Source organism: Gigantopelta aegis, chromosome 5, assembly GCF_016097555.1.
Source record: "Gigantopelta aegis isolate Gae_Host chromosome 5, Gae_host_genome, whole genome shotgun sequence".
Classification (NCBI taxonomy): domain Eukaryota; kingdom Metazoa; phylum Mollusca; class Gastropoda; order Neomphalida; family Peltospiridae; genus Gigantopelta; species Gigantopelta aegis.
In genome coordinates, this window is record NC_054703.1 from 38,994,701 (window position 1) to 39,018,702 (window position 24,002).

Below are 24,002 nucleotides of genomic sequence, written 5' to 3' on the forward strand. Positions count from 1 at the left end.
GCAGTCGCTGTCGGTCCCACTTTCGCTTGCGCTGGCAGTCATCTCGTGGTAGGTTTCAGTGAAGCGCGTTCCCTTCGTGACGTCACGGCTATTTACAGGCAAATGTTTTTACCGAGAATTTTACTCGGTCGTTTCCGGCAGTGTTCTACGGGAGTGATGTTTTAATACTTTTATGGGGCATTTTCGTAATTATTGATTTACATATCGGTGTAAAATATTATTGCAATGAATTAAGAAAGCATTTAATTATGGAATTTGAAATTTTAGTGTATGGTCTGGCACAGCACTTTAATAATTGCAATTTTGCCGAGAGGTGTAATAATACGTTTCATTCATCTATAGATAATTTATTTGATTTCGAAGAGTTAAAATTAATTACTGATTTAATTAGTATTTATGGTGAATGTGATTCCAAGAAATTTGAACATATTTTGGTTCCATTCTAGTTTGCTTATGTTTGGTAAATATGTCTTTATTTGAGATTTTTTGATAGATAATATTAAATTCAGAAATATCAGCAAATTCGTTCAGTACTGCAACTATAGTTTCAAAATATGTTTTACTCCCATCAATAATGAACTCAGTATTATCTGCATATTGTGTCATAAGAAAAGGCTCATTATTGATAGAAAAGTATCTGATATTTGGATTGTTTTTAATCACAAGAACTAAAATGTCTGTGCATAGTAAAAAAATAAATATGGGGGAAATACGGTCGCCTTGTCTACATCCTCGATGAACTTCAAACCATAGAGATAAAGTGCCATTAATTATAAAACAAGATTTAATATATTTTTATGGGTATTATGAATGCAAGACCAAGATACGGAAGGAAATGTTTCATTTTGACGACGCACTCAACACATTTTATTTATGGTCATATGGCGTCAGACATATGGTTAAAGAGCACACGGATATTGGGAGAGGAAACCCGATGTCGCCACTTCATGGGCTACTCTTTTCCATTAGCAGCAAGGGATCTTTTATATGCACTATGCCACAGACAGGGTCGTACATACCACGACCTTTGATGTACTAGTCATGGTGCACTGGCTGGAGTGAGAAATAGCCCAATGAGCCCACTGACGGGGATCGATCCCAACCAAGATACGGAGTCAAAGTCTACCAAAATTGAGATTGAGTTGTAATACATCTTATTGTATGTAATCCATGGTGGTGACCTACCGGAATGCTAGCTATTTTCGTTCCATTTCAACTTAGTTTCGTGCTCATATCCGATTAAGGCTAAAGCACGCTATCCTGGGCACACACCTCAGCTATCTGTCGAGGACAGTGGGTTTGTTGTTAAGTGTTTGTGAGAGTTAAAACTCGCTCTGGGTGAGAGTCGGTACCGGGCTGTGAACCCTATACCTACCAGCCTTATGTCAGATGGGTTAACTAAAAAGAAAGAAATGTTTTATTTAACGACGCACTCAACACATTTTAATTACGGTTGTATGGCGTCAGACATATGGTCAAGGACCACACAAATTTTGAGAGGAAACCCGCTGTCGCCACTTCATGGGCTACTCTTTCCAATTAGCATCAAGGGATCTTTTATTTGCACTTCCCACAGGCAGGCTAGCACAAACCATGGCCTTTGTTGAACTAGTTATGGATCACTGGTCGGTGCAAGTGGTTTACACCTACCCATTGAGCCTTGCGAAGCACTCACTCAGGATTTGGAGTCGGTATCTGGATTCAAAAACCCATGTCTCGACTGGGATCCGAACCGAGTATCTACCAGCCTGTAGACCAATGGCCTAACCAGGACGCCACCGAGGCCACAGAGGCTGGTAACGGGTTAACTACGACACCACCGAGGCTGGTAATGGGTTATCTACGACGCCACCGAGGCCAGTAATGGTTAACTACGACACCACCGAGTCCGGTAATGGGTTAACTACGACACCACCGAGGCCGGTAATGGGTTAACTACGACACCACCGAGGCCGGTAATGGGTTAACTACGACACCACCGAGGCCGGTAATGGGTTAACTACGACACCACCGAGGCCAGTAATGGGTTAACTACGACACCACCGAGGCCGGTAATGGGTTAACTACGACACCACCGAGGCCAGTAATGGGTTAACTACGACACCACCGAGGCCGGTAATGGGTTAACTACGACACCACCGAGGCCGGTAATGGGTTAACGACGACACCACCGAGGCCAGTAATGGGTTAACTACGACACCACCGAGGCCGGTAATGGGTTAACTACGACACCACCGAGGCCGGTAATGGGTTAACTACGACACCACCGAGGCCAGTAATGGGTTAACTACGACACCACCGAGGCCGGTAATGGGTTAACTACGACACCACCGAGGCCAGTAATGGGTTAACTACGACACCACCGAGGCCGGTAATGGGTTAACTACGACACCACCGAGGCCAGTAATGGGTTAACTACGACACCACCGAGGCCGGTAATGGGTTAACTACGACACCACCGAGGCCGGTAATGGGTTAACTACGACACCACCGAGGCCGGTAATGGTAACTATGGTGTATTGCATTACTCTGTCAACAGCGGGTGGGACGTAGATCAGTGTTAATTTTGTTCGCTTGCTACGCGGTCATCCCAGGATCGATGGTGGGCTTATTGGGATACTTCTCGTTCCATCCAGTGCACCACGACTGGCATATCAAAGACCGAGGTAAGTGCTACCCTGTTCGTGGGATTGTGCTACAGTAATGGAAAAAAGTGTAGCGGGTTTCCTCTTTAAGACTATACGTCAATATGAACAAATGTTTTTCATCCAGTTTAGCCGATGATTAATGAATCAATGTGCTCTACTGGTGTCCTTAAACAAAACAAAATAACTTATACATTGTCAGGCAAGTTGTATGTGCAGAACACGAGTGCTGTATTTTGTTTTTAAAAAACATGTGTTTAACGACAACACTAGAGCAAATTGATTAATTAATCATCGGTTATTGGATTTCAAACGCTTTGTAACCCTGACATTGAGTCTTAGAGAGGAAACCCGCTACCTTTTTTTTCCATTAGTAGCAAGATATCTTTTATATGCACTTTCCCACAGACAGGAAAGCACATACCACGGCCAATGACCAGTTGTGGTGCACTGGTTGGAACGAGAAAAAAACAATCAGTTGAATAGACCCACAGAGGTGATTCGATACTGTGATGCAAACACCTCAGGCGAGGACTCGGCTGACTAAGCTACCCCCCCCCCCCCCCCACACACACACACCGTATTTTGTATGCATGACGTTCTGTAGTTATTACGCACCTGTATTATAGTAAACACCCCCCAAAAAAAACCCAGATCCGCGAGTACACCACAACTGGTATATCAAAGGCTGTCGTATGTCTGTCTCGTCTATATATGGTGCATTAAAAGATCTCTTGCTACTAAGGGACAAAATGTAGCAGGTTTCCTGTTTAAGACTATATGTCAAAATGATCAAATGTTAGATATCCAGTAGCCAATTATTAATTAATGAATGTGCTTTAGTGATGTCGTTAAATCAAACAAACTTGTTTTCGTTGCTGCTTGTAATATTATATCTGCTACAGATACATTACCACCAAATCAAATCCCATAGACGACAATAGTAACACGTACGACACGCAGCCAATATGCACACCATGTATATAAAGTTTGATTGTTTGATTTGTTTAACTATATCACTAGATATCTGCTACAGGTACATTGAGCACATTCATTAATTTAATTATCGCCTATTAGATGTTAAACCCGCTACATTTTTCAATTAGTAGCAAGGTATCTTTTATATGCGCCATCCACCAGACAGGATAGCACATACCACGGTATTTGATATACCAGTCGTGATGCACTGGCTGGAACGAGAAATAGTCCTATGGGCTCACCGACAGGAATCGATCCCAAACCGACCACGCATCAGGCGAGCCCTTTACCACTGGGCTATGTTGCGCCCCCTCTGTTATACAAAATGCCACAATATAATTTATACACAATTGACGCCACATTGATACCTATGTATCATATAGGGTATCTGGGATCCGCTGTACTAATACCCTGACGCCACATTGATACCTCTGTATCATATAGGGTCTCTGGGATCCGCTGTACTAGATTTAGCAATAGGCTTAATAATACCCGGACGCCACATTGATACCTCTGTATCATATAGGGTCTCTGGGATCCGCTGTACTAGATTTAGCAATAGGCTTAATAATACCCGGACGCCACATTGATACCTCTGTATCATATAGGGTCTCTGGGATCCGCTGTACTAGATTTAGCAATAGGCTTAATAATACCCGGACGCCACATTGATACCTCTGTATCATATTGGGTCTCTGGGATCCGCTGTACTAGATTTAGCAATAGGCTTAATAATACCCGGACGCCACATTGATACCTCTGTATCATATTGGGTCTCTGGGATCCGCTGTACTAGATTTAGCAATAGGCTTAATAATACCCGGACGCCACATTGATACCTCTGTATCATATTGGGTCTCTGGGATCCGCTGTACTAGATTTAGCAATAGGCTTAATAATACCCGGACGCCACATTGATACCTCTGTATCATATTGGGTCTCTGGGATCCGCTGTACTAGATTTAGCAATAGGCTTAATAATACCCGGACGCCACATTGATACCTCTGTATCATATAGGGTCTCTGGGATCCGCTGTACTAGATTTAGCAATAGGCTTAATAATACCCGGACGCCACATTGATACCTCTGTATCATACTGGGTCTCTGGGATCCGCTGTACTAGATTTAGCAATAGGCTTAATAATACCCGGACGCCACATTGATACCTCTGTATCATACTGGGTCTCTGGGATCCGCTGTACTAGATTTAGCAATAGGCTTAATAATACCTGGACGCCACATTGATACCTCTGTATCATATAGGGTCTCTGGGATCCGCTGTACTAGATTTAGCAATAGGCTTAATAATACCCGGACGCCACATTGATACCTCTGTATCATATAGGGTCTCTGGGATCCGCTGTACTAGATTTAGCAATAGGCTTAATAATACCCGGATGCCACATTGATACCTCTGTATCATATTGGGTCTCTGGGATCCGCTGTACTAGATTTAGCAATAGGCTTAATAATACCCGGATGCCACGCCACATTGATACCTCTGTATCATATTGGGTCTCTGGGATCCGCTAGATTTATCTTAATAATACCCGGACGCCACATTGATACTAGATTCTATCCGCTGTAATAGCAATAGCTTAATAATACCCGGACGCCACATTGATACCTCTGTATCATATTGGGTCTCTGGGATCCGCTGTACTAGATTTAGCAATAGGCTTAATAATACCCGGACGCCACATTGATACCTCTGTATCATATTGGGTCTCTGGGATCCGCTGTACTAGATTTAGCAATAGGCTTAATAATACCCGGACGCCACATTGATACCTCTGTATCATATTGGGTCTCTGGGATCCGCTGTACTAGATTTAGCAATAGGCTTAATAATACCCGGACGCCACATTGATACCTCTGTATCATATAGGTTATCTGGGATCCGCTGTACTAGATTTAGCAATAGGCTTAATAATACCCGGACGCCACATTGATACCTCTGTATCATATTGGGTCTCTGGGATCCGGTGTACTAGATTTAGCAATAGGCTTAATAATACCCGGACGCCACATTGATACCTCTGTATCATATTGGGTCACTGGGATCCGCTGTACTAGATTTAGCAATAGGCTTAATAATACCCGGACGCCACATTGATACCTGTGTATCATACTGGGTCACTGGGATCCGGTGTACTAGATTTAGCAATAGGCTTAATAATACCCGGACGCCACATTGATACCTCTGTATCATACTGGGTCTCTGGGATCCGCTGTACTAGATTTAGCAATAGGCTTAATAATACCCGGACGCCACATTGATACCTCTGTATCATATAGGGTCTCTGGGATCCGCTGTACTAGATTTAGCAATAGGCTTAATAATACCCGGACGCCACATTGATACCTCTGTATCATACTGGGTCTCTGGGATCCGCTGTACTAGATTTAGCAATAGGCTTAATAATACCCGGACGCCACATTGATACCTCTGTATCATACTGGGTCACTGGGATCCGCTGTACTAGATTTAGCAATAGGCTTAATAATACCCGGACGCCACATTGATACCTCTGTATCATATTGGGTCTCTGGGATCCGCTGTACTAGATTTAGCAATAGGCTTAATAATACCCGGACGCCACATTGATACCTCTGTATGATATTGGGTCTCTGGGATCCGCTGTACTAGATTTAGCAATAGGCTTAATAATACCCGGACGCCACATTGATACCTCTGTATCATATTGGGTCTCTGGGATCCGCTGTACTAGATTTAGCAATAGGCTTAATAATACCCGGACACCACATTGATACCTCTGTATCATACTGGGTCTCTGGGATCCGCTGTACTAGATTTAGCAATAGGCTTAATAATACCCGGACGCCACATTGATACCTCTGTATCATACTGGGTCACTGGGATCCGGTGTACTAGATTTAGCAATAGGCTTAATAATACCCGGACGCCACATTGATACCTCTGTATCATATTGGGTCTCTGGGATCCGCTGTACTAGATTTAGCAATAGGCTTAATAATACCCGGACGCCACATTGATACCTCTGTATCATATTGGGTCTCTGGGATCCGCTGTACTAGATTTAGCAATAGGCTTAATAATACCCGGACGCCACATTGATACCTCTGTATCATACTGGGTCACTGGGATCCGGTGTACTAGACGCCACAGATTGGAAATGTTTTATTTAACGACGTACTCTACACATTTCAATTACGGTTATATATGGTCAGACATATGGTTAAGGACCACACATATATTGAGAGAGGAAACCCGCTGTCACCACTTCATGTGCTACTCTTTTCGATCAGCAACAAGGGATCTTTTATTTACACCATCCCACAGACAGGGAAGTACATACCACGACCTTTGATATACCAGTCGTGGTCCACAGACGGGGATCGTTCCTAGACCGATCGGGCATCAAGCAGACACTTTGCCACTGGTCTACGCCCTGCCCATCCACAGTTTGGGTACTCGACCATTACGGAAACAAATATTGAACAAATCAAGGGAAAAAAAAAAAAGGAAAAAAAAAAAGGGTCAAGCAGCACTATTGCGTAACACCTCGATTGGACTACACACATTTACCAGCCAGATAAAACAACAATTCACGACAAAAATACTGTTACAGAGACACTGACAGATATTTTATTAAAGTTTCACCTTATGTACACAATACTAAAATGCAATTTAAAATACAGTATAAAAGTGCATAAGCCATTCGTTACAGAAACTATGAGAGACTATCATCAAATAGAAATAGAAAAATTAACGTACATATATATTATATACATACCACGTGTAAAAGATACATAGACATAAACGTTTCAAACTATTATGATCAACTTTGTATTATAAATAATATTAATAAATTACAAACAAAAATAAAGGACGCATAAACACATATAAATTAAGAATATAAAATTGTTCGGCGACGTACTAACATTAAAAATAAGGTTTTGGCAGTATTAAAAACTAGGTTCTTACTAGACGTTAAAAAACAAAATTGTTTAACGTTATTTAAAACCTCATAATTATCCTCTGTTAAAAACACAAACCCTCTAAACATGTTAAATTAGTCAATGTACGAAGGATTTCCCAAAAGTTTCAGGCCTGACTATGAAACACAGCTCGCAACATGTGTTTTATTCTATCATTTTTCTACATAGTCTCCATTGAGTTCAGTACATTTTGTCCAGCGTTTCTCCAGCATTGTTAACCCTTCTGAAGACCAGGCTTTCTCTTGCAACCCTAAAAACTCTTCTACAACACCTACCACCTCTTCATCCGTCTCACATTTACAGTCCCTGAGCTCAGGAAAGAAGTAGATGTCTGAGGGAGAGATATCTGGAAAATAAGCAGGGTGGGGAAGAAATCGGAAGCCACAGTCACTGCCAGCACCAACGGCAATTTACATACTCGATTAAAGGGACATTCCCGAGTTTGCTGCAATTTTTAAGATGTTATCGACTAACAGAGACTGTTTGATGACTAATTACATATCAAATATATTTTTCTGCTTACGATATTAGTGGCTGTATATTAAACGTGCTTTTGATCGTTCTAATATTTGTACTAGTTTAAATTTCATTTTATTTCCTAACAAAGGTTTCCTAACAAAGATTTCTTCGTACGTACGAAATTATTTGAAGACAAAATCCAGTTTGGGCTTCTTACAAATATTAAAACGACAAGAAACACATTGAATATACAGTCACTGATATTCTAAACAAGAAAATATATTTAATATGTAAGTTTAATCGTAGAAACATTTTATTAGTGGGAAACATCTTACAGTGCAGAAAACTTGTGAATGTCCCTTTAAGACGTGGACTTCATCTTCCACACGAGGGGCGAGATTTAGCTCAGTCGGTTAAGTGCTCGCTTGAAGTGCTCGCGTCGCAGGATCGAACCACCTCGGTGGATCCATTCAACTGATTGATTTTTTTTCGTTCCAACCAGTGCACCACAACTGGATAAACGACGGTGTATGTGCTTTCCTATCTGTGGGAAAGTGCATATAAAAGATCCCTTGCTGCATTAGGAAAAATGTAGCGGGTTTCCTCTGATGACTACGAGTCAGAATAACCATATGTTTGACATCCAATAGCCGATGATTAATTAATCAATGTGCTCCAATGGCGTCTGTGACACATTTATTATTGCCCATGTGTCAGATGCTCATAACGCTCCGTTTCAATACTTATCTGGCCAACTGGTATTCCACATATTTACATTAACGGGGCGGGACGTAGCCTAGTGGTAAAGCTATTTCTCGTTCCAGCCAAGGCACCATTACTGATATATTCTGTCTGTGGGATGGTGCATTATTAGCAATGCCATTAGTCCAAGAAACACAAGTTAAAGTTTGTTTTGCTTAATGACGTCACTAGATCACTTTGATTTTTTTACCACATTGACATGACTGGTTGCGTTAAAGTGAAAGACCCCATTTTTGTTACCACATTGACGTGACTGGTTGCGTTATAGTGAAATACCCCAGTTTTTACCACATTGACGTGACTGGTTGCGTTAAAGTGAAATACCCCAGTTTTTACCACATTGACGTGACTGGTTGCGTTAAAGTGAAAGACCCCAGTTTTTACCACATTGACGTGACTGGTTGCGTTAAAGTGAAAGACCCCAGTTTTTACCACATTGACGTGACTGGTTGCGTTAAAGTGAAATTGAGACCCCGTGAGGTTTTTTACACAGTTGACGTTGACGTGACTTGCTTTAAAGTGAAAGACCCCATTGACGTGACTGGTTGTTTTTTTTTTACCACATTGACGTGACTGGTTGCGTTAAAGTGAAAGACCCCAGTTTTTTACCACATTGACGTGACTGGTTGCGTTAAAGTGAAAGACCCCAGTTTTTTTTACCACATTGACGTGACTGGTTGCGTTAAAGTGACCCCAGTTTTTTACCACATTGACGTGACTGGTTGCGTTAAAGTGAAAGACCCCAGTTTTTACCACATTGACGTGACTGGTTGCGTTAAAGTGAAAGACCCCAGTTTTTACCACATTGACGTGACTGGTTGCGTTAAAGTGAAAGACCCCAGTTTTTACCACATTGACGTGACTGGTTGCGTTAAAGTGAAAGACCCCAGTTTTTACCACATTGACGTGACTGGTTGCGTTAAAGTGAAATACCCCAGTTTTTACCACATTGACGTGACTGGTTGCGTTAAAGTGAAAGACCCCAGTTTTTTACCACATTGACGTGACTGGTTGCGTTAAAGTAAAATACCCCAGTTTTTTACCACACTGACGTGACTGGTTGCGTTAAAGTGAAAGACCCCAGTTTTTACCACATTGACGTGACTGGTTGCGTTAAAGTGAAAGACCTCAGTTTTTTACCACATTGACGTGACTGGTTGCGTTAAAGTGAAAGACCCCAGTTTTTACCACATTGACGTGACTGGTTGCGTTAAAGTGAAAGACCTCAGTTTTTACCACATTGACGTGACTGGTTGCGTTAAAGTGAAAGACCCCAGTTTTTTTTACCACATTGACGTGACTGGTTGCGTTAAAGTAAAAGACCCCAGTTTTTACCACATTGACGTGACTGGTTGCGTTAAAGTAAAAGACCCCAGTTTTTACCACATTGACGTGACTGGTTGCGTTAAAGTGAAAGACCCCAGTTTTTACCACATTGACGTGACTGGTTGCGTTAAAGTGAAAGACCCCAGTTTTTTACCACATTGACGTGACTGGTTGCGTTAAAGTAAAAGACCCCAGTTTTTTACCACATTGACGTGACTGGTTGCGTTAAAGTGAAAGACCCCAGTTTTTAAACACTAAGGCATATTTTTCACTGTTAGAGCAGTTTTATGAGACCGAAATAAAACTTTACTTATATGTTACTGTTTAGATTATCCATTTCCGTACATCCGAAGTATTTTTGGTCATCCTGGTGTTTCTAATATCACAAAATGCATTTTTAATGTTTTGAAAAAACAAAACAACAACAACAAAAAACACACAAAAAACAACAACAACGCACGTGCGTTTGAGAATTAACGGTAATGGAGTCGAGTTTTAGTCTATTTTATATAAAAAGGGTATTTCCCCGTTCCAACGTCACAGACTCTGTTGCAACTTTGTCCAAATGTGTTACAGATTTGTAGATTGACTAAACTTAGTGTCCGTTTTTACGGGTTTAAACTAGGGTCTGTAATGTCTGTTAATTCTGGAATGATCATTTCGGCGGAATTCGAACTTTGACCCGCTAACATATTTGGTGTCTTACACACTAATGACAGAAATACAATTGTCGTTATCTTTAAAAAAAAGAAGAAACGAAAAGCAGTTGGGGAAAATGGTGGTAACCGGTCTCGGTGGTGTCGTGGTTAAGCCATCGGACATAAGGCCGGTAGGTGCTGGGTTCGCAACTCGGTATCGGCCCCCACCCAGAGCGAGTTTTAACGACTCATTGGGTAGCTGTAAGACCACTACACCCTCTTCTCTCTCACTAACCACTAACAACTAACACCGGTCTCGGTTGTACCGTGGTTAAGCTATCGGACATAAGGTTGGCAGGTACCGGCTCCCGGCCCAATGGGTAGGTGTAAGGCCACTACACCCTCTGTCACTAACCACTAACAACAAACACCGTCCTCGGTTGTACCGTGGTTAAGCCATCGGACATAAGGTTGGCAGGTACCGGCTCCCGGCTCAATGGGTAGGTCTAAGGCCACTACACCCTCTCTCACTAACCACTAACAACAAACATCGGTCTCGGTTGTACCGTGGTTAAGCCATCGGACATAAGGTTGGCAGGTACCGGCTCCCGGCTCAATGGGTAGGTGTAAGGCCACTACACCCTCTCTCACTAACCACTAACAACTAACCCACTGTCCTTGACAGACAACCCAGATAGCTGAGGTATGTGCCCAGGACAGCGTGCTTTAACATTAATTAGACATGAGCACGAAAATAAGTTGAAATGAAATGAAATGGGGGAAAATGACGGTTTTAAAATTAATTATTGAGACGTGTAGTATTTGTGAATTTTGTCACATTCGTCACAAATAATTAGTGTGGTTTCATCGTGTTCCTCTAGTATAGTTAGCAGCCATTGAAATATTGTACGGGGAAGATAGTGATTGACTTTATGTTTGGATTATAATCAGTAACCGATATCTCTGAAAATAATTCATGGAAGTATGCCTTTGGCTATAACAAAATAAGTACCCGTTTTTATCGAGGGTTTGTTATGGGTGGTTTTCAATTATAAATAAATAAATAAATATAACCCGTGTGCCTTTAACGCGGATAGGGCGGGGATGAATGTCGTAAATTTATTTTATTACGGCCTGTTCGTTTATTGGCAATAGTTAAACAACTATCAGTACTAATGATCAGTTAAAACGTTTGATTTGTTTAACGACACCAGTAGAGCACAATGATTTATTAATCATGAGCTATTGTATGTCAAACATTTGGTAATTCAGACATATAGTCTTAAAGAGGAAACCCGCCACTTTTTGTCCAGTAGTAGCAAGGGATCTTTCATATGCGCCATGCTACAGACAGGATATCTCATACCACGGCCTTTAATATACCAGTCGTGGTGCACTAGCTGGAACGAGAAACGACCAAGCGAGCGCTTAACCGCTGGGCCACGTCTCGCCCTCTACATTTAAGTATGTCTATGGCTATAATAAAATAAATACTAAGTTTTCATTCAGGTTTGTTTCTTCCATAAATAAATAAATAAATAAGACACTACGTTGCGGACCTTTAACGCAGAGAGGGCGGGGATGACTGTCGTGAATTTATTTTATTATGGCCTGTTCGTTTGCTGGCAATAGTATAACAGCTATCAATACCAATGGTCAGATGCAACAACGATCGCAATTTAATACACAGATTCAGTGATTCGCTGCCTTTAGTAAATCATTTTCATGAAATTTGTTGAACTGCCATGACAATCTACACAGGGGAGGTAAGCGATACCGATCATGTATGCAAAGACAGACTGGTACACAATTCTGTGACGTCCGTTCTGAAGTCAACGTAGTCTGTGGCACGGACTGGAACTCTTGAGACGGCGACACTGTCATTCCGTGTAGCACGTTTCAGTTTCAGTTTGGTCTGCACGATCTTCCTATAATTGGCTGAACTGGCCACAAGGATGTAAAAATTCTGTCCAAAATTGATCAGGTATAAAATATTAAACATCGGCCACAGTTTGATGACAAGGAACACAGTCTCAATATCGGATTTGGTCACCATTAGAATCCCAAGAACGCAGTCAATGATAGCCAAAGGAACAATTGTTACGAAAGCCAATATCGAGATCAGCATGAGAGGACGGAGTGAATTGTCCTGCTTGTGTTCTGTAGCCCCAGCGTTGGTGGTGGTGGAGCTGGTGCTGATGGTGTTGGTGGCGCCGGAGCTGGTGCTGGTGGTGTTGGTAGCGGTGGAGCTGGTGGTGATGGTGGTGGTGGGAGCTGGTGCTGGTGGTGTTGGCGGTGAATCTCTGTCTGAAAGCGGCGCTGCGCTGGATGTGGATTCCAATCACAATGTTGAGGACGAGGATCATGGCACAAGGGAGGGTAGAGTTGAACACTAGACGTACAGAAGCAAAGTAACTCATTAGGAGATCACTTACAACGCAGATTGTGTCTCGCCCTTTCACAACTTTGATGTCGTACATCAGTGGAATCGTCATCACCACTGACACAGCTGTCAGACACGAGCAGACGATCGTGGCCTTTCTTCGAGTGCAGAGTCGATCACGTTTCATCGGGAAAACGACACAGTAGAACCGATCCAGAGTCAGTCCAACCACCAACCATGGAGACAATTGGGTCATTGTGTACTGCATAAACTTCAGAAGCATACAGACAGCCAGATTTCCCCCAATAAGATAATACGATTGGAAGTATCTCAAGGATTCTTTTATCCCGAAAATGATGAGGACGGCACTGTCGGAGAAAGACAGGAATCTCAGGTATACTGGGAAGGACAGGTAGTACAATTTCGCGTCTCTCATTAGCGGAAAAACCAAGACGTTTCCCACTAGACCCACGAGCACGGTGATCACGTTAAAAACCCAAACGACAGTGTGTCTTGTGTTGAAGTTAATTCCGACAGTTGTATTAGTTCCATTGGATTCTGAGTTTGGAACCGTCCCAATGAGGAGCCCGCCCATATCAGTAGTGACGTCAAACATACGGGTAGTTTCGTCCAGCGTCATTGTTGTTATGTTAGACATAACGGAATATTGTAACCTGCAAAAATAGAGTCATGGTTATCATTTGCATTCGCGTTTGTTGTCTAACATATATAAGTACATTCAAATAAAATACATCGGACCCAGATTTCGTATAATATGACGTTTTAGATTAACTGTCGTAATCACGATATTATACTGGACATCACATATCAGCGAAAAAGAAAAACAGAAAAAAAGGAAAAGAAAACACGACAATATGACAAACACGATATATATATATATATATATATAAACACGATATTGGCGTATATAAAATAACGTGTAGTTCGTCTCGACATCTGCATATATATTATGCCACGGTCATAAGCGTACGATGTCCACATATTTGGATTATTTAGAATACTAAACGAGCTTGCCACTTATACCATGTTGTTATGACAGGCAAACCCGTTTAGTATTTTATTTATTACAAGCCAATGGCAAAGAAGTCGCAACGCAGAAGTAAGCAGATGTCGAGACGAACTACACGTTATTTTACACGTCACGCCAATATTACACTAGTTAGATATTGAGTGATTGTTATGACATGAGCAATATCTTACACTGGTGTGTGTCATAAATAGAGGATAATAAACGAGTTACCAGTTATTATCAAATTTATGTCCCGAGTGAAATAATTTTCAGTTGTTTAGCGAGTGACAAATGAAAATTATTTGACGCGGGACATAAATTTGATAATAACTGGTACCGAGTGTGTTATTCTATTTATTACCTCAGCTATCTCTAAAAACCTTTATATTCAACACACATGCACGAAGGCCAACCTGTATAGAAACGATGTAAACCACTTTACGCACTGTTCTGAGAATTGCTATAACTTTGTAATTTAAAAGCGTGGGCAGAAAAAACATGAGAGGAGCTCCCGAGCTCCCGGAACTCCCCCTGTACAAGGCCGATGCAGTGCCCTAACTGCCTCAGCCGCCATATGGCTCATGATACCCGGTGCCACCACTACCAAAAGGCGCTCCGCCAACTATTTAACCATAAACCAGATAGTTCGCCCACCAGCAGCAAAAAACCTACAACGGTTAGGCCAGCAACCGCAGTCACAGCAGGCTGCTCATATGCTGAGGAACTTAAAACTTCAACCAACCAAGAGGTCAACCAACTTAAATTAGTCATAGAAACCCTAGTTACTAAAATAGCACTAATTGAAAATAACCTTAACTCAACCAACTTATAAAATAAAAAAATAAAAATAATCTCAATATACGGGTCTGGGCCATGGGAGATAAGTCTCCATACGCCCCAGCTAAAAATATAAACATAGGAAATAAGGGCCTCAACGTTCTCCAATGGAACGCCAAAGGCCTCCATTCAATGGGACATGGTGCCGAACTCATACAACTCATTAGCACTAGTAACATCAAGCCAGATATTATTTGCCTGCAAGAAACTTGGCTAGGGACTGGCACCAGTAAAAATAAAACTAAAAAACCTAAAACATTTAAAATACCAGGCTACTCAACTTACTATAAACATAGGGGAAATAGCATTAGAGGTGGAATAGCCACCTTAATTAAAAATAATATACCACATAGTGAAATTAAATATGAGTCTGTTAACACTAACTTAGAAGTCCTAGGACTTACTATATTAAACGAAAAAATGCCTATAGACATAATTATTGTCTATAGCCCACCGAGAACAGCCCATAAACAGCTAACTTTAAGAGATTACAATAAACTTATTAAACCAAACAATACTCTAATACTGGTAGGAGATTTTAATAGTCACAACACACTGTGGGGAGGTCAGCACTCTGACGCACAGGGAGACATACTGGAAGAATTCATCAAGACACACAAACTATTATCCTGTTCAATTATTTAGACCCAAAGTTTTTTGCAAATATTACGTTTATTTCCTATTCGATATTTGTTTTCTTTGCATTTACATGAAAATAAACCCAAACCCCGACAGGTTTTATATACAAATCATCATATAAAATGCACGAAGTTGACTTAATTCCACTTTTTAAAAATCTCTGTGTCTTTTGAATGCACGTTATTTCTCCTATAAATAACTAAGATCATAAGCATCATTATATAGTGCGTTTCAAACAAATGTTCAGTTCTATCGTCCTATCCGCACAAATCGTAGTATGACCTATATTTAAGAAAATATCTGTAAACATGAAGCAAGCGCGGATTCAGGTGGGGAGTTCAAGTGACAAAACCTCAGTTTGAAAAAAAAAATATATATCAAATATTATAATTATATTGTGGAATACACAAGCGCGCGCGCTGGAGAGAGAGAGAGAGAGAGAGAGAGAGAGAGAGAGAGAGAGAGAGAGAGAGAGAGAGAGAGAGAGAGAGAGAGAGAGAGAGAGAGAGAGAGAGAGAGACGTCATTTATGTAACGACGCACTCAACATATTTTAATCTATGGTTATATGGTTATAGGGAGAGAGAGAGAGAAGAATATGGTATGCATGCGATTGGTGGAGGTGTGACCCTCTGCACAACCCCAACCCCACTTAAGGCTTCTTTTGTATATGGAGCGGGACGTAGCTCAGAGGTAAAGCGTTCGCTCATGGTAGGTCGACTGATGGATCCCACATTGTGGACCAATTGGGTTGTGTCTAGTTCCAGCCTGTGCACCACAACTGATGTATAAAGGCTGTGGTATGTGCTATCCTGTCTGTGGGATGGTGCATATAAAACGTCCCTTATTGCTTATCAAAATTGCTTATCGGAAATAGTAGCCCATGTGGCGGTAGCGAGTTTCTTTCTCACTGTCATAATGCTCCTTAACCGTTTTGTCTGACGCCACAGAAACGTATATCAAATGCGTTGAGTGTGTCGTTAAATAAACATTTCTCTCGTACGATTGTGTAGTCTATATGCATTTTTAGTCGATTAGTTTATAGGTTGTTAGGTTGTTTGATAGTGAATGATATGGAAATAAATTGTTTTTGGTGTTAAAGAGTTCATGCATACATTAAAGTAATACTCCTGATGGGTATGGAGAAATAACTTAATCAGTCGACGAACTCATTTCTTCATCACTATCTTCGTTAAGGGGGACTATCACAGGGGGTATTTTCTTTCTTATCAAACTATTTCGTTTTCTAAAATCTTCTTCGATCTTTATTACATGTTTAACTGCGTCAGAGAAGTGTGTAGGTGTGGCAGAGTTCAATGCATGTGCAAGTTCTCTCCGCACTGTGGTCATTTTACCATCATTATGACGAGCTATGTGCCCTTTGACTTGACTCCAGATCAGTTCTATCGAATTGAGTTCAGAATGTCTTGGCGGCAGTCTTAGACACAAGTGCCCATGGCGTTCAGCAATATCATCAGTAACAAATTGCTTTGCACATTTGTTACTTTTCACAAGTTCATAAAGAATTGGCTTTGTCATGTTACTCTCAAAAGGTATATTTTTGTTTCATAGCCACGACTGAATTTCTTCCTTTTTAGCGTTTAGTGCAGGACATCGTGTAATCTCAGTTAATTTGTTGTGGTAGCTTGCGTTATCCATGACGATAACAGAAGGTTCTGGTAGAGAAGGCATAAGTTGTTCTTCAAACCATTTGATGAAATTTTCATGATTCATCTCACCATGATAGTCTCCGTCTGTTTTTTTAGCCTCAAAGATCAATTCACAGCCATCTATCAATCCATATTTATCACAGCCAGCATGACAAATAATAAGTCTTTTTCCCTTCCCCAGTCACCGAACAGAGTTTAGGAACTCGATCAGCAGCGTCTGATTTCGGCAGGTGATTGGCGGTACTTGTGCCCGGGTGGATATCTGTCCAGTGGTGGGATGTTGTGTGGTTGACATTCACCCAGGTCTCATCTTGATACACTATTAAATACCCCTGTTCTCGTAAACTGGATATTTCATGGAGATAGGACAGTCTCCTGTCTGATATATTGGCGTCCTCAAAAATCACTTTTCCGGTTGTAGACATATGTTGGTATTTAAAATCGAGGTCATGGAGTGTTCTTCGTAAAGTTGATATGGATATGTTGATTCCACATTCCTCCCTTAAAGCCACGTTAATCTTATGTAATGTAGGTAATTCGCCCTCTCTATAAAATCTGTATACTCGTCGTCTAATAACATCTTTATCAAATAAATCGATGAGTTTTCGGTCGCGTTTTTTAACAGTGATTTCTGTGCTGGATTGGTAGAGCTTAGATTTTTCACATTCTTTTTACTGTTGAAACCGAAACTTTAAGTGCAGCGGCAACTCGATCGACAATTCGATAAGAAGCATACCTAGGTCTACCGCGCTGATATTCATCTTCAAAATAATCGAAAACGTTCTTAATACACGATTTTACATCAACTGAAGTGTTTTTCGATTTACCCATATTTTTCCTCAAATAACAATAACAAGAATGTCGACTAATACATTTTCAATGAATTTATATACCCTACCTAACTTGTATTTTACGTGGTTTACACATTGCTTCAATAGCACGTGCAGTCATAGATCGAAATAATGATGTTATTGACCAAGCAATGTTATCGTATTTTGAACATTCAGGGCTGTGTCTGTGGGATGAAAAAGTGGTTGAACCCATACGAGTCCGAACAATAGCCCTTTGGTTTTTCGCATTACAAATGTAACACCCAACCCCCAAACCCCAGCCCCTAGCACCACTCTAAATACTACTATATATATATATATATATATATATATATATATATATATATATATATATATATATATATATATATATATATACGTATGAGTTCCCAATTTAGAGGCAAATTAAATAACATTTTTATTATTATTTGATGTTGGTGGCCTTTGACATTTTATCCCCCTCCCCCCCCCCCCGGTCTTCTGGGTCCTGCCCTGCATTAAATTTATTTATAAATTTGGAAAGCACTTTCCTGCGGTGTGTGAGGTGATTTGTGTTTATTACTGTGCTACACCTCAGTTGTGTTAGGTTAGGTATGGTATGCTAATATATAATTGATATAATAAAATAAAAATACATAATACATTAGCTAAATTTATTAAATATAATGCACCTACAAGAAAGGGTTACATGTTCTGTTTGTTTACATCTATGTTTAACGGAAAGATTAGACAATGCTGTTACACACTGCAAAACAATAATAACCTTGATTTAGTGAAACAAGCTATAATGGCTTTCACGTAGCCTCAGATCCCAATGTTTTGATATGCAAATGACTTTAGTTATTTATAGGAGAAATAACGTGCATTCAAAAGACACAGATATTTTTAAAAAGTGGAATTAAGTCAACTTCGTGCATTTTATATGATGATTTGTATATAAAACCTGTCGGGGTTTGGGTTTGTTTTCATGTAAATGCAAAGAAAACAAATATTGAATAGGAAATAAACGTAACATTTGCAAAAACATTTGGGTCTAAATAATTGAACAGGATAATAGTATGTCTCAACGATGGCAGTATAACCTTCTATAACGACCAATCACTAACCACATCTGCCATCGACCTCACTATAACCTCTACTAAAATAAATGCAAACGCCCAATGTGAGGTGCTCAATGCTCTTAACAGCGACCACCTCCCTATCTTAACCAGCTATAAATATAATGAGAAATATGCAGAAGAAGAAAAATTGATACCTAAATTGAAATTCAGTAAAGCCGACTGGGCAGGTTTTAGAAGCGACTGTAGCAAAATAAAAATAGAAAATAATCTAAGTATTGACGACGCTACCACCAAACTTACAAATGAATTAATAAGTATAGCAGAGAAAAATATACCTAAAACCAAACAACCTAGTAAAAATAAACCAGTTAGTTGGTGGACAGACGAAATCAAAGCTAAATGCGGCTTCAGAAACAGGATGCGTAAAATTAAAAAAAACCCCAGGTAAACAAGAGTATCATGCTAAGTACAAAATAGCCAAAAGCGAAGTAGGTAAACGTATTATAGAAGCTAAACATGCCAGCTGACAGACATTCTGCGGCGAAATTAATAATAGAACCTCCATTAGAGAAATGTGGAAAAAATTTCAAGCTATACAAGGACAACGCGCGGCCACCACAGTCCTTCAAAAACATAAAACAGCAACCACTAATAAACAAAAGGCCGACCTTCTCAGTAAAACATTTAGTAAAAACGGCAGTAATGAAAACTTTCCCAAGCAATTTTTTGATAAACTTAAGAAAGATAACTTTTTACCAACAACCGATACTAATACAGCCAACCACCCTAACACTGATAACTTAGAGTTTAATAAACCATTAACACTGATATAATTAAAAACCGCTCTTAAAACAAAACAAAAAAGTACCGCCACCGGTCCTGACCAAATTAGCTATACACTACTCAAACACATGCCGGATGTAACCTTGGAGGTAGTGTTATCGCTCTATAACCGAATCTGGAGGGAGGGCCAAATGCCCACTGCATGGAAACACGCAAAATGCTTTAGTCTCCCTAAAGCGGGAAAAGACCACTCCCTCCCGGGGAGTTATAGGCCGATAACACTCACGTCCCACATGTGTAAAACGCTAGAGACTATCATTAATAAAAGACTAAATAACTACTTAATAGAGAATAACATAATTACAAATGTACAAAGTGGATTTAGATCTAAACACTCAACAATGGACCAAATAGTCAGACTTCAAAATAGTATCAACGACGCCTTTCGCAAATCTAATAAAGTATTAGCAATATTCATAGACATCGAAAAAGCATTTGATATGGTATGGCGACAAGGCCTACTCAATAAACTACAAACTAATGGAATTAAAGGCAATATGTTTAACTTCATCAATAATTTTATTCATAATAGATCAATTTCAGTCAGAATAAACGGTCACTACTCAGATAAAACCGAAATAATTAATGGAATACCACAAGGCTCGGTCCTATCACCGACCTTATTTAACATATTTATTAATGACATAACTAAAGCACTTAATGCTAAAGGTAAAATTAAATCAACCACTCCATTAAACACAGCACTGTTTGCCGATGACTGCGCCATCTGGCGCACAGGCAGAGTAACCAAGAATCTATTTAATTTAATGCAAGACGTTATGAACAAATTAAATAAGTGGGCCCTGGACTGGGACATTTAGTTTATCTGAAACTAAAACAGTTTGTATGTTATTTAATAAAGTCAACTCGCCAGATAACCTTCAAATAACCTCAAACAATAAGCCAATCCCAAGAGTTAGCAAATTCAATACTCCAGGATAGACTATGGAGCCCAAGCCTACAGCTGCGCCTCCCCAAAGCTACTGCAAAAACTAGATATCATCCAAAACCAAGCTCTTAGAACAATAGCTAAAGTTCCAGCTAATAGTAGTGGCCAAAGCCTAGAAGTTGAATTAAACATTATGCCACTTAAATACCGCCGTAATCTTCAACATCTCAACTACCATCTTAAAATCCATTCGCTTAAATTAGACCACCCAGTTCAGGAACTTACCCCCATAATAGCAAAACCAGGGCTAGAATTTAAAACTAATAAAAAACTTAATGATTCATTTGCCACTAGGGCTAGTAAACTTGAAATAGAGGTAGGAATTGATAACACACCTGTGGCTCTATACCAACTCAACCAGCCAATTGAATGCCACACTCCATACCTAATCAAAAAAGGTACTGATCAAACCCCCTTTCCACCATTTAGGAAAGTCCTGTTTGAAGCCGCAGCTAATGAAAACTACCCTGAGCATATCTATATCTATACGGATGGCTAACAAAATCCAGATAACGGTAGGGTTGACTTCGCAATAGTTGAAGAAAAAATATCCAAACACTCTAAACTAGTTAAATATGCCAGGGTGTCAGATAATCTATCAGTCTATACAGCAGAACTGACAGCCATCTATGAAGCGCTAATCTGGATTAAAAATAAACAATACCCTAAAAGCGTTATCTTTTCAGATAGTCTTAGCTCCATCCAATCACTTCAAACTAAAAAAATCTACCAGGCCAGATATCCTCGCAGCTATCCATAATAAACTTCAAGAAATAAACCAGCTTAATCTAACAATAGTATTCGAATGGGTCCCAGCCGATGTAGGCATAATTGGCAATGAAATAGCTGACTATGGAGCCAAAACTGCACTTTCAATCACTAGTACAATTACAGCACTACATTTAGGAATATCAGAACTAATGCCAAAAGCAAGAAAACACTACATTAATCAATGACAGGCAAACTGGGACCTATCAACCAATACATGTCACTATAACATCAAGCCACTGGTCAACTCTATCCGACCTAAACACCCAAACACTTATGTGGATAAACTAATCACTAAAGTACGCATAGGTAAATCTTCACAGCTCAACAGCTGCTCTTTCACCAAACTAAATCCTGACTGCGAATGTGGCACCCGGGAGGATATGAAACACTACCTCCTGGATTGCATGCTACACAACAGCCAGAGAAAACTAATGATAGAATCAATAACCGAAGCCAACCAAAATAAAACAATTACTCCTAATTTTTTACTTAACCCTGATAAATTCCTCAAACTCAAAACCTTCAAAGCAGTATACCAATTCGTCCTGTCCACCAAACCAAAATTATAAAAGCCACATGCCACTCACCGTGCCAGCGTTCGATCGGCGCGAACCACCAACTCGACCGATCGCAGGCAGGATGGGAAGCCGTAGCGCACCCACTGGGATCCTGGCAAGTCATTTAGTCAAAAGCTAAAAAATTAGAAAAAGATCGCAACCACTCGCCTGTACGTCTCCTGGAGGGAAGAGCGACCTTCTACACTCAACCGACACGCACTCCAATCTGGGAGACCAACGGATGGAAGGTGGCGATCTATAACTAAGGTAAGTAATTAGTATACTACTTAACTCGTGACACCTTTGACTCCCTGAAAGGAACATCCACCCTACGCATTCGAATAGACTAGGTGTTCCAACCCAGGGAGAGAACGGTGAAACGACAAAAGTACAACCATATGCCTAAACTAGTTAGCTGATATAAATGCAGCTATAAATTAACAATTGCTCAAAACCTCCCGTCTGTACATCTCTTGAATGGAAAAGCGACCTTAAGCACTCGACCAACAAGCACTCCAACCAGAGAGATCAACGGCGGGACGGTAGCGAGTGATTAATAACTACTAGATATGACAATACTTAAATCGTGACACCTGTGACCCCTTGGCGGAACATCCACCCTTCGCACTCGACCAGACTATGTATTCCAATCCGAGCGGAGAACGGTGAAACGACACAAGTAAAAGCATATACTTAAACTAGATAGCTGACATAAAATAAAATTATTAATCAACAATTATTGAAAACCACCCGCCTGTACAACTCCGGAAGGGAAGAGCGACCTTAAGCACACGACCGACAAGCACTCCAACCCCGGGGTTCAACGGCGGGACGGTAGCGAATAATTAATAATCATTGTTAACCTTACTGTAAATATTTATTCAGGTTCTGAAACTCGTGTGTTGCGATTGGTGTATTCCACTCCCAAATGTTTTTGTGGCCCTTAAAACAAACAAGATAGGATACCACTAATTACCACTTTCTCTTGCAGCATTCTCACTGGTCCAATCCAGCCAATCGCGAACAAGGAACCTCACATGTAAATAAAGTGCACAATTGTGTTTTGCACTCGCACCATGTCTTTATTACTGATGCATGAAACCATGATTGACTAAGGTAAGTCATCTAGGGCAACTGAGGAAATAGCAAGCAGGAAAAACAAGATTGACTTAAAAGACTAACCAAGTAAGCCTACTGAATTATTCTACATTACTAACAGTTACCAACATATAGATACCGTTCATTTCGCCTCAATCATTTCATTTCTTTATAAAATAATTATTCAGGGGGCGGGAATAAAAAAAAATCTTAATTACTTAGCTGTCGACTATACAACTGCTACTAGATAATTTAACCGTATTTTTCTTTCTTTTTCTTTCTTTCTTTCATTGATTGGTAATAAAGTTAAGTATGTCAAGCATTAGGCTTTTAAAACCAATACCTACACTATAAGGGTTCCACCCTTCAAATTAGATAGCCAGATTAGTCTAACTCCCCCTCCGTCATTGTGTTCAATGTTATACAAAGACGGAGGGGGATGGGTGGTCATGATGACCGTTGAATTCACTAGAGTAGAGACGTAAGACAATAAGTACAACCTTAACACCGAACTAGGATTTACATACAGACTACACGCTCAC

The 24,002-nt window shown here is 40.3% G+C and overlaps 2 protein-coding genes across 2 annotated transcripts; both read right to left on the reverse strand.

The window, feature by feature from the left end:
* Positions 1–7,760: 7,760 nt before the first annotated feature.
* LOC121373164 lies at positions 7,761–12,849 on the reverse strand. The gene is made up of 2 exons (XM_041499621.1): positions 12,594–12,849; positions 7,761–7,954 (listed from the first exon to the last, which is right to left on the reverse strand). Exons 1-2 carry the CDS (start codon positions 12,847–12,849, stop codon positions 7,761–7,763), a joined length of 450 nt encoding a protein of 149 aa, XP_041355555.1.
* Positions 12,850–12,868: 19 nt separating this feature from the next.
* LOC121373165 (somatostatin receptor type 5-like) lies at positions 12,869–13,816 on the reverse strand. Its single transcript, XM_041499622.1, has one exon. The coding sequence runs from the start codon at positions 13,814–13,816 to the stop codon at positions 12,869–12,871; it is 948 nt and encodes a 315-aa protein (XP_041355556.1).
* Positions 13,817–24,002: the final 10,186 nt, after the last annotated feature.